The sequence below is a fragment of the Cetorhinus maximus genome, chromosome 20 (genome assembly GCF_964194155.1).
Source record: "Cetorhinus maximus chromosome 20, sCetMax3.hap1.1, whole genome shotgun sequence".
Classification (NCBI taxonomy): domain Eukaryota; kingdom Metazoa; phylum Chordata; class Chondrichthyes; order Lamniformes; family Cetorhinidae; genus Cetorhinus; species Cetorhinus maximus.
The window spans coordinates 61132260-61144830 of NC_135898.1; the positions used below are offsets into that span (position 1 = coordinate 61132260).

A 12571-nucleotide genomic window follows, 5' to 3' on the forward strand; every position below is an offset into this window, starting at 1 on the left:
TGAGGTGCACAGTTTCCCTCTCGCATTGCCACTGCAGAAACTCACCCATGGCTACCACGATGGAGTGACGTCTGTGTGCATCTTGACGTTCTGCTGGATTGGGGTCTCCATCGCATCCGCCATCCTTCCCACGGAGACCTCAATGCACGCCAACGTGGGCACCACTTCATCAGAGAGCAGACAGACACACTCATCCAACTCACATGCCACTCTGCTGAGGGCTTCCAATAGCTCTGTGTGATGCTTCCCTGCCTTCTGCTGACTCGCCACAAGGAGCTGGAAGGCCGAGTCCAGAGGCTCGTCTTCTGACTCGGCTTGTCATCTGGCTTAGACCTCACAGATCCTCTTCCCCAGCAGTACTCCAAGTGCCGGGGAGCTCGGCTGAACCTGCCTCCTCCTGCTGTGGACACGTGTCCATGCGGTGACCATGAGATTGTGAACCCGAGCCTGCTCTAGATCTAGGTCACACTGGGGTGTGTGTCGCTGCGTTGGTGGAAGGTGTGGGTAAGAGCTGTGATGGGCCTCCCAGGCTGTTTATTTCCAGCTCTTCAATGGAGGAGGTGTCCTCTTGGCTGGAGATAAGGACCTGGATGGAGCTGAGGGACTGGCTGGCTGAGCGTCAGTCACCTGGCAGAGCTCCCTGTGAAACAAGGTAGAGATAAGTAGTGCATGGCAGCAGAGTCAAAAACAGGAGAGAGAGCACTCAGTTACGTTGAGAAAGGGATGATGTGGTGTAGGATCCTCATGTGGGTGTTCACTGCCGACCTCACCATTGCTGCATGCACAGTCTATGTCCTCACCAGTCAGCGCGATGGCACACTCCTCAAAGTGAGTGAGGGGCCTATTTTGGGCCACTCCATCCCCGGTCTGGGACCTCTCTCTGCTGTTGTGAGCCAGCTTCTCCTGCATGAAGATAAAGGGAGTATGAGCAGGACACATGGCACTGCATGGAATGTTTGTGTGGCGAGCGGAGCCATGGATGGAATGAGGACGCGAGCTCCAAAGGACATGAGCCTGCTGCAGATTTGAGGGTGTGTGTGAGAGTTAGTGATGTTGTCCCTTGAGGTGTTAGATCCCTGCGTATGTGTGATGGGCTTATGAGTGTGTGAGTTTAGAGTGATGAGATAGTTGACTTACCCTGGCAGCATGGATGAGATTGTTCATCCTTTTTCTGCACTGGATGGCTGACCTCTTGTGGGCAGCTTTGGCAATGACCACCTCTACCACGGTCTCCCAAGCCAAATTGGTAATGTTGCTGCCCCTCCTGCAGCCAGAGCAAGGGTAGAGGACATCATGGTATCCAAAAGGTGTTCCAGAGAAGTGTCACTGAATTGAGGAGCTGCAGTCTTCTTGCCTTTCGGGGCCATGTCTTCTGTGCAGCAGTCCTGGGCTGGAAGCACTGAAAGGTGTGCGCACAGTTGCACTTTAAATATGGCACCCGCATGAAGAAGCGGAGAGGTGATGGCATGGGGGGAGCAAATCAGAGGCTGCCCACCAGCGAAACGACGTGTTTCCCAGGAATGCATGATTAATGAGGTGGGATTGAGGTTATATGGCGTGAAAACCCACCATTGCGGCCAGCAGGTAAAACATCCTTTTTCCTGCCCGCTACTGCACTTAGTGCAAATCTGGGACGATTCCGCCCCTAGTCGCTGCATTAAGAATCCTGTCAAATCTTCCCCTTCTCTCCAGCAACATCTTATCTTTGCAAAACGACAAAGAATACACCCATTCACACTACATGAAAACAACTTTCAAACTTCTCAAATTACAATGTATAGATGAAAGCAACTTTACTGTAACCTTCATTTTAATCAGAAACTATTCTATGTGAATGTGTAGTGCTTTTTACCATGGCGTTTCCTGTTGGTATCAAGGTATGATGTATGTGCTCTTAGCCCATGCTAGGTCATGCGTCGGGTAATAGAATTGGCATCCAGTGCCAGGAGAACTCTTTCTATTGCCCCAGCCAGTGGTCCTTGGGTAATGCCATAAAGGGTATGTCTTCCTTCAGCAGCACTTCCATTGTCCATCAGAGGCCTGGGAGCTGTGAGAACCCCAGGGCCTATCTGCACACATTATTCTCTGAATTTTTTTTCTTGAGTAAACACAATTAAATGGCCTTTGAAGGCTTAAAGTGCTGGATGATGTCTGCCCCTTTCAGCTTCTTAATGCATTTAAATCTTCCAGCAGATTGATACATCCTGCCTTCTAACAAGCAATCTCCAAAACAGAGGTGTCGATGACACTTGAAACTAAATTTACAATACCAACCCTAGATGTTCCGTGGGGTGAATGATCACAACACTGAGGAAATCATGGTCAGTTCTGCTTCTAGTAAGTAATGCATTAAATCAGAAAACCCAGGTATTTGAAGGAATGGAAAATGGCCTCAATGTGTTGAAAAGACAAACCATAACAAGGTGGAAGGTCCAGTTGGTGTAAGAAGCAACCACATTGAAGGCGAGGTCAACTCAGTGTCAACAGCCACTTAGAATGATGCATGGAATGTGTCTGATTTAAAGTTATTTCACACTGCTGTGAATGGTTTCAGCTATAAACTGTTTTGCATTGCTATAAGTAGGTACGAGTGCCAACCATTTTAGATTGATAGAAATAACGAAAGAGCTTGCAAGTGTCAGCTAAGTTTACTTGAACAGGTTTTTAGAAAAGTATTGTTAATCTGAATTTTGACAGTAACTTGCTATAAGTGCAGTACAAAAAAGAGGTAATGGGAATAGTTCAGGAGCACCACAAAAGGCTGCTAAAAGCAGACTCGCTTAATAAACCTGAGAAAAAAATATTCCTTCTAAGCAGATAAATAACGATACAAAATTACTTGCTCTGCTTTTCTAACTTTAGCCAACATTGTAATTTGCAGTTCATTGTACTGGATCTGTCAATATACACGTGTATGCAACATTTGCTTCTCTTTGTGAAATTATACCTTAAACAATACATACTGTTCTTTTCCTTGCAGAAAGGGAAGAATTTGTATTTATATGGCATCTTTTACAACCTTAGTCCCAAAGCACTTTACAAACAAAGAAGTACTTTTGAAGTGTAGTCATTGGTGTAGAAAATCTATCAGCCAACATGCGCACAAAAAGCGTCCCACAAGCAGCAATGAGATAATGACAGAACCTCACGACTGTGTTGCTGGACTGATTGGGGGTGGGGTTGGTGGGGAGGGGGAGGGGAGGGTGCCTCCTGTTTGGGCACACTATACTCAGAGGGCCCACTCCTTAAGGTATTCCACCCACCACACCCCCACCCCCTCCCCCCAACACTACCATCAAGCCCAGCCCTCCCACCCCCTCGCCAGGGCCTACCAGCTTGGCCCCTGCGAGACCCTGGATTCACCTTTAAGTCCGTATTCCTGGCGTCTCTTCTTTGGGGATTACCTGTAGTCCCAGCAGTGGCTATTGGCGCTGCTGGGACTAAAGAACAGCCGACCATTTGATTGGCTGGCACCTCTCTGAATCAGAACTTCCTCCCTGATGGGGTGGAAGGCTCAAGCCAATTAAGGGCCCTAATGTGCCGGCCTCCACATAAAATTTGGGCATATGAGTGACCACTGTGACTAGCACTTATCTGTCATCAGGATGTTTTTATGGACACCACAGGCTGAAGAACTGAGGAGTCACTTAAGCTTGTGAAGATAGAATGGTCTTGGTTTTTACAATGATAATCAAATACAATAATTGAGAAAATAATTGCCCAGAAGGAAAAAACAGTTCAGACCAGTACTCTTATTTCCCAGTTTTTACTGTGTTCCATTTTAAGGTATACAAGACCAATTCGGACCAGTATTCTTATTTCCCACTTTTTACTGTTTTTTCGTTCTGGGTTTTCCCATCGTCAGTTTGAAAGAGTTGGTTGTGTTTTAGAACTAAACATATGCCATGGCAACAATGGCATAACAATGCCATCCTATGTCTTTTTCTTGCCAGAAAAGTGTAAGCACTAGAGCAGGAAATTCATTACTTCAGGACTGCCAAGCTCACCCGAGCACTTTGTTGCACACACATGACTTGAAGCAACCACCATTCCAGATTCATCTTTTGCAAAGTATTTGAAAATTTGACAAGATGATACATGGCTATTTCTGGTGAGGTAACAGCTGAAAGGTGGCTGTTGCTGTGTTGATGTAATGCATGGATATAGATGTCAGTTCTGGCACAGTGGTAGCACTCCTGCCTATGAATTAGCAGGCTACATATGGGCTGAAGCCCTACTCCAGAAACTTAAGCACATGGTTCAGACTGACACTTCAGTACAATATTAACAAAGTTAAACCGAGGCCCTGCCTGACCTCTCAGGTGGACATAAGAGATCTCATGGCATTATACAAAGATTGGAAATTCTCCCAATGTCCTGGCCAACATTTATTCCCAACCAACTTCATTAAAACAGATTGTCTGGTTATTTAACTCACTGCTGTGCACAAATTGCCTACTGCATTAACCTTCACCAAAATAGTGACTACATTTCAAAAATACTTCAGTGGTTATATAGCGCATTGGGACATTCTGTAGTCATGAAAGGAGCAACATCAAGCTCTTTCTCTCTTTACTGAGTTGTTTCATGATTTTACGTCAATAACGAAATGGAGAAGCCTCGACAAGCATGATTTAAATGAGTTCAGTTCTATTGATTTCAGTGGAACTGCATGTATAATAGGCAGTAGATGAAATCCCACCTGTTTTGCCCTATTGCCCAAGACATGTTTCTACTCCAATATCTTTAAGTCAGTTGCTGAAAACATTGAAAGATAAGGTAGTAATTTTTGAGATTTTTAAAATAATTTTCGTGGTTATTTTTCTTACGCTTTAAAAAAGTAGATGATTTGAACTTTGATAACACACTTTGAGATTGTCACAAACTCTATAATTAGGTGACACAGGAAGAGGAATGTGCAGACAATTTCAATTTGTCCACTTTATGCAGAAGGTGGTTATTGTGTGGAATGAATTGCCTAGGGAGACAATGGGGGCTGAGAGTGTGGAAAAATGTAAGGAGGAATTGGATTTGAGGAAGGATTGATTTGCTTTTGGAACTTTAGTGCAGAGACTTTACCAGTCCTGCACCTCTCTATGTTCCTATGTTGGAATGCTAAAATGTATGTAAGGTAGGAAAAGTTGGATTTTCCAATGATTTTCACATCTTCGAGAACAAATACTACTTTCCAATCAGTGGGTACTGGTACAATGTATTATGTCATCATGTTGCATGATGCTTCTGCTGTGATTTCTATATTACATCCTAAAATTTGTTTTCCTTTACCAGCCCTAAAATAACTAGCTCAGAATATGAATTCTGCTTTTGGTACATATGAAACAAGACTGGAAAATTTCCAGCTTTATAACCAGAAGAAGAAGTAAAAAAAAACTATTAAGGGGAATCTAAAGTAGATTATTTTGTAAACCAGTATGCATTGCAAAGAGATATGTCAACCTCAACATATCTTGCACATATAAATGAATTAAATATCAGAACGACATTATACTGTCACACTTCAATGGTGCATTATGAGAAATTACAAGTCATCCTGTTACTAAACCCATTACGACAATGTATTTTGCATATGAGATTATCATTTTGTTTTATCAAGAGCACACTCTTGGTGTGCTCTGAAAAAACTGAGTTTAATATAGGTCATTATGTTGTACGGAGATTTACAACTGCACTGGAACGACAGTTCTCAAACGATGCATCTTGATCGTGAATCCCTACACAGTGCTATAAGGGATTTATAGCACAACTCCTTAAGCTTTGCATTTTGGCAGTATAATTTTAAAAAGTTACCAGTAGCATGTCTAAGGAAGCCACATCAATGAATGAAAGCAAGTATACAAATACATTTTATTCATTTCTTATCTGGGATGATAATAAGGACAGAATGTACATGAAATTGTAGTTCAAAGATTTATTCAATTCCACACGAATTGATCGTAGAGAAAGACAATGTAACAAGTCTATTATGAGCCTTATTTTACAGATATTCTTATTTATAAAAAAGCTTAATATTTGTTTATAACAATTCATGGCTAACAAAACACATGCTATTATAGCTGCAGTCCCTGAGACTAACTTTTATACTGGAATGACTGAACTTTTGGCTTACCACCAAGAAATGTGAAAACAAGCTTAATAGATGTTTATTATGATGTGATGAACGTGATTAAATAGAAAGGGTCGTTTTCTGAAATTGCAACACCAACTCAGAGCCTTGCCCATTAGAAATGCATATCGGAAACTTCAGTGTGTGCTCCCCATGATTTTCCATACCAGTGCATGAATAATCATGGCGTTAGGATGTTCAATTTCTTGAATTGTACTTCCAATGGGCGAGATTGAACATCAGGAGCATGATTTCAGAAAATAACCCATAGTCTTGTATTCTCTAACTTCAAAATTCAGTTATTTCTTTCTCCACCTTTTGGAACCACATGCCGATGCCCAATTGAGATTATGATCATGGCCTGATCTCAGATTATTATAAATGCCAATACTGAGCTGTAAGCAAGGATGTGTGCAAACTTTGTCAGTATTTGACTCAGCTTCCTCTTTTCCTCCTTCTAGACAAGTGCCTGACTCACCTTCAACAGATAAAGTTAACACCATCTGTTGAATATATTTCCTGCTTTATCCCAGACATCATGATCAGGACAGTAACATTTAAAACCATATAGGCAATTTGTAGGCTTACCTGTGGTGAATAACCCACAAGAGCCCAGAGGTATCCAACAGTCAAATTCCTGGGATGTGAAAATTCGAGTTCATCTGCCTCTTCTCGATTTAGAGCTATGTGTAAACAGCCATGATAGTCGCCTATCAACCGTTGCCCACCATGCAGGTCCAAAACATCCCATGTACCAATATTACCAAGTGCTCTTGTTAAATCAGTGATGTGGCGGAATGATAAGAGACCTAAATATAGATTGAAAAAAAATAGCTTTTGTTGTTTTTTAATACTGTAAAAAAGACACTGAAGAAATATATCCCCTGAAATTTCTTTATTAAAAACAAAATGACATAATCCCCATCTGTAACCCAACTGCTGTTTTTCTAGACAATTTTGACCATGCATAATTTCCTTTTGCATGTAGCAGTCTTCCTACATTATCTGGTACAGTACACCCTTGCTGCTTAGGAGCCAAGGAAATACACATTATAATGAGACTTGTGCTGAAACAAGATCGTTTACTTTAATGTAGCAGCTGTCTCCAAGTATTTCTACTCAGATTGTGGGGTTTTGTGTAATGAAATCTAACACATCATCTGTTTTTTGAATGACCATATGGTGAATAAAGTATGTCTTATTTATAGATTTATATACACTAACAACTCATGCTAAGAGAGTTGATATTACACTGTCAAACCTGTATTTGCAAGCTAGTAAGCCATTAATAGGGTGCATTCGACTTCTTCTTAAGCAGTACATACAACAACTTGTACATTTTTAGTGTCTAAAATATTGTAAAACATTCCAAGGCACGTCATAGGATTGTTATAAAACAAGATTTGATACCAAACCAAATAAGAAGATATCAAGGCAGATGACTAATAGCTGGGTCAAAGAAGTAGGTTTTTAAAGGATTGTCTGAAAGGGGGAAAGTGAGGAAGTAAGGCAGAGAGATTTAGGGGAAGGAATTCCAGAGCCCAGGGTCTTGGCAGCTGAAGGTTCAGCCACCAATGGTGGAGTGATTAAAATAAAGTATGCTCAAGAGGTGCGCAGATTTCTTGGAGGGTTGTATAGTGGAGGAGATTGCAGAGATAGGAAGGGGTGAAACCATGGATGGATTTGAACAGGGCTGAGAATTTTAAAATCGAGGTGTTGTTTAACTGAGAGCCAAAATAGGTGAATGAGCACAGGAGTAATGGGTGAATGGGACTTGGTGCGAGTTAGGACACAGGCTTCAGAATTTTGGATGACCTCAAGTTTACTGGGAGGACAAAAGTAGGAGACTGTGCAAGTGTGCATTGGAATAGTAAAGCCTAGAGGTAACAAAGACATGGATGATGGCTGCAGCAGATAAGCTGAGCCAGGGAGGGAGTAGGATAACATCATGGAAGCAGAAATAGGCGGTCTTAGTGATAGCATAAATGTGTGGTTGGAAGGTCATCTCAGTCAAATATGACACCAGGGTTGCAAACAGTGTTGTCCAGGCTCAGATAGCTGCCAGTTGGTGGCTAGGGACCTGAGTTTCTGATGGGGACCACAGATTATGGTTTCGGTCTTCCAACATTTAGACGGTGGAAATTTCTGCCCATCCAGTGCTGGATATTGGAGAAATAGTGCGACAATTTTGCAACAGTAGAGGGATTGGGAGGGATGACGGTGAGGTAGAGCTGGGTCTCAGAGTACGTGTGGAAATTGACACTGTGTTTTCAGATGATGTTGCTGAGCGGCAGTACATAGGTGAGAAATAGGAGGGGCCAAGCATAGATCCGTGGGGGACAACAGGGATAATGGTGTGGAAGTGGGAAGAAAAGCCATTTCAACCGATCCTCTGGCTATGATCAGACAGGTAGCAATGAAACCAGGCAAGTGTATTCCCACCTAGCTGAACAATGGTGGAGAGGTGCTGGAGGAGGATAATGTGGTCAAATGTGTCAAAGGCTGCAAACTGGTCGAGAAGGTCAAGGAGGGATCGTTTAACTTTGTCAAGGTCAGATAGAATGTCAGTCATTTCTGTATTGTGGCAGGGATGGAAACCTGATTGGAGGAATTCAAACATGGAGATCTGGGACAGATGGGCAATGATTTGGGAGGAAACAGCACGTTCAAGGATCTTGGAGAGAAAAGGGAGGTTGGAGATGGAATGGTTGTTTGCAAGGACAGAGGGGTGATGACAACAGATCTGACGGAGAGGGAGACAGTACCCGAGAAGAGAGAACTGTTGACAATGTTAGCTAACATGGCATGGAAGCCAAGAAGGGAAATTAGATGGTCAGCAATTGAGTGGGAATAGGGTCAAGGTAGTGATTTTTTATGAACAATACGTGCTTGGAGAAGGAATGAGGGGAGCTAGGAGAGAAAGTAGAGCAAGATGAAAATTCAGGGTAGGGCAGAGAAGAATTTTAGAGGAAGTTTCACTAGTGAGCTAGAGAAAGGGAGGGAAAAGGAAGAGGCAGCTGATCAGATGGTCTCATTCTAAGTGACAAAGAAGACAATTAGTTCCTTGCATTTGTTGTTGGAGGTGAGGATAGTGGAATCAGGGGAGAGGTGTGTAATAGGACAATTTTCAGTAGAGAAAGGAAGCCAGAGGTTATTTTTGCATTCGAGAATAATCCTGGAATAGTGAGCAGAGATGTCACTGAGTGCGTGCAGTTGTTGGGAGAAGAAGCTGGTTAATTGGTGAGTATCTGGTAAGTGATTAAGGTTTATTCTATTCCTAAGGGTCAAAATAGTATGCTTTGAGCAAGAGGTGAGCAGGTGAGGATAAAAGGCGCGGATCGAGAGGCATACCTGCAGTGAGACCAGTGGCGGAGAAACATCACGAACTACAACGTGACACGAGTGCAGGGAAAGCAGCTGATTGGTGAGTAGGATTGGTGAGTATTTCTAGTCTTTAAAGTAAAAGTAAGGTCTTTAGTTTGTGCTTAGGTCTCTAGTATTTTTTTTCTCACTTTTTCTTAAAAATAAGTATAAGATCGATACTGGTGTAAAAACAATTGCTTACAATAAAGTGTAAAGAGCAGGGATATGAGAGTAATTAATTAATACATTAAATTAAATAATATAGTGATGGCAGGATGGGTGATGTGTTGCTGCTGCAGCATGTGGGAGCTGCTGGTCACCAAGGTGATCCAGAGCGAACACATGTGTAGTAAGTGTTTGCAGCTAGAGGGACTTTGGATCCGAGTTGAGGAGATGGAGTCTGAGCTGCAGAAATTGCGCCACATCAGGGAGGGGGAGAGTTACCTGGACACTTTTCTCCAGGAGGCGGTCACACCCCTCAGATTAGATAATTCAAATTTGGTCTGTGATCAGGGACAGGAGGGCGTGACTGCAGGTGATGTAGGTATAGGGACCTAGGGGGGTAATGTTCGAGGATCCTCGGCCCCTGCAACTGTCCAACAGTTACGAGGTTCTTGCAAGTTGACTGGACGAGAGCAGGAACTGCAGGGAGGATAAGCGAACTGACCACGGCACTGTGGTACAGGGAGCTATTCAAGTGGGGGAAGGAAATAGGAATGTAGTAGTGGTAGGGTGCTGTATAATTAGGGGGATAGATACTGTTCTCTGCATCCGTGACCGTGATCCTGAAGGCTGTGTTGCCTGCCCGGTGCCAGGGTTAAGGACAGCTTCTCAAGGCTGGAGGGGAACTTGGAGTGGGAGGGGAGGGATCCAGTTGTCGTCGTTTAAGTTGGTATCAATGACATTGATAGGAATAGAAAAAAGGTTCTGCTGAAAGAATTTGAACAGTTAGGAGCTAAATTAAAAAGCAGAACCTCCAAGGTAATAATCTCGGGATTACCACCTGAGCCACGTGGAAACTGGCATAGGGTAAATAAAGACGGGGAGTTAAATGCATGGCTCAAAGATTGGTGTGGGAGCAATGGGTTTCAGTTCATGGGGCAATGGCACCAGTACTGGGGTAGAAGGGAGCTGTTCCAGTGGGACTTCACTTGAACCGTGCTGGGACCAGTGTTCTGGCGAATCGAATAACTAGGGCTGTAGAGAGGGCTTTAAACTAAATAATGGGGTGGGGGGAAGGTTCTGGAGAGGGGATACGTAGGTTTGCAAAGCAAAAGGATATGGCAACATTGCAGGTCAGCTATTTAGGTAATGATACCCAGAGTGTAACAGGAAGGTACAGAGTGTACATTATAACATTAAAAAAAACAGCAAATAGGGTCAAAGGGAGAAAAAATAGTAAAAAGGCAAAATTAATGGTTGTTTACTTAAATGCACGTAGTATTCGGAACAAAATAAATGAATCAACAGCACAAATAGAGATTAATGGGTATGTTTTTATAGCCATTACGGAGACATGGTTACAAGGAGATCAAACTGGGAACTAAATATTCAGGGGTATGCAACTTTTCGAAAGGACAGGCAGGAAGGAAAGGGTGGTGGGTAGCTTTGTTTGTGTGCGATGGAATAAGTATGCGATGGAATAACTACGATAGCAAGAAATGATCTTGGATCTGAAGATGTAGAATCCATATGGTGGAGGTAATAAATAACAAGGAGAAAAAGACATTGGTGGGAGTAGTCCATAGGCTCCCTAACAGTAGCTATACTGTAGGATAGATAATAAATCAGGAGAAAATGAGGACATGTAAAAAAAGGCAGTACATTAATCAAGGGTGACTTTAATCTTCATATAGATTGGGAAAATCAAATTGGCAGAGGTAGCCATGAGCAAGAATTCATAGCGTGTATTCGGGACAGTTTCCTATGAACAATATATTGTGGATCCAACCAGGCATCAGGCCATTTTGGATCTGGTAATGTGCAGTAAGGCAGATTTAATAAATGATCTTAGAGTAAAAGATCCCCGAGGAAACAGTGACCATAACATGGTAGAATTTAGCATTCGGCTTGAGAGTGAAAAACTTGGGTCAAAGCAACTGTACTAAACTTAAATAAGGATAACTACAAGGGAATGAGGGCAGAGTTGGCTAGAGTGGACTGGGAAAGGAGTTTAGCAGAAAAGACGGTTGATGAACAACGGCAGACGTTTAAGAAATAGTTCATGACTCACAACAAAGATGTATCCCAGTGAGGAAGAAGGATTCTAGGAAGGAGATAAACCAGCCATGGTTAACCAAGGAAGTTAAGGATAGTATCAAATTGAAAGAAAAAACACACAATGTAGCAAAGATTAGTGATAAGCCAGAGGATTGGAAAAGTTTAAAAAAACAAAAGATGACCAAAAAATAATAAAAAGAGGGAGAAAATAAACTTTGAAGCTAAACTAGCAAGTAATATGAAAATGGTCAGTAAGAGCTTCTTTAAATATATAAAAAGGAAGAGAGAGGCCAAAGTGAAAATAGGCCCCTTAGAGAATGAGGCTGGGGAAATAATTATGGGGAACCAGGAAATGGCAGAGGAGTTGAATAAATACTTTGCATCAGTCTTCACGGTAGAAGACACTAATAGCATTCCAAAAATACTCAATAACCAAGGGGAAAAAGGGGTGGAGGAAATAAATACAATAACAATCACTGGAGAAAAAGTACTAGGGAAACTAATGGGGCTAAAGGCCGAAAAGTCCACTGGACCTAATGGGTTGCATCCTAGGATATTAAAGGAAGTAGTGACAGAGAAAGTGGATGCACTGGTAGTAATCTTCCAAGAATCCTTAGATTCTGGAAAAGTCCCAGAGGATTGGAAAACTGCCAATATAAACACCCTTATTCAAAAAGGGAGGGAGACAAAAAAACAGGTAACTATAGACTATAGTTAGCTTAACATCCGTCATTGGGAAAATGTTAGAGTCTATTATAAAGGATGTAATAGCAGAACATTTAGAAATGCATAATTTAATCAAGCAGAGTCAGCATGGCTTTATGAAGGGGAAATCATGCCTAACAAATTTATTAGAATTCTTTG

At 42.3% G+C, this 12571-nt stretch overlaps 1 protein-coding gene across 2 annotated transcripts in view; it reads right to left on the bottom strand.

Annotated features, from left to right (window-relative positions):
• Positions 1-12571, bottom strand: part of LOC144694429 (uncharacterized) — a 312335-nt gene that overhangs the window by 222210 nt on the left and 77554 nt on the right. For both annotated transcript variants that reach the window (XM_078564824.1, XM_078564825.1), the window contains exon 6: positions 6713-6933. In XM_078564824.1, the coding sequence (XP_078420950.1) occupies positions 6713-6933 (221 nt within the window). The remainder of the gene's footprint in view (positions 1-6712; positions 6934-12571) is intronic.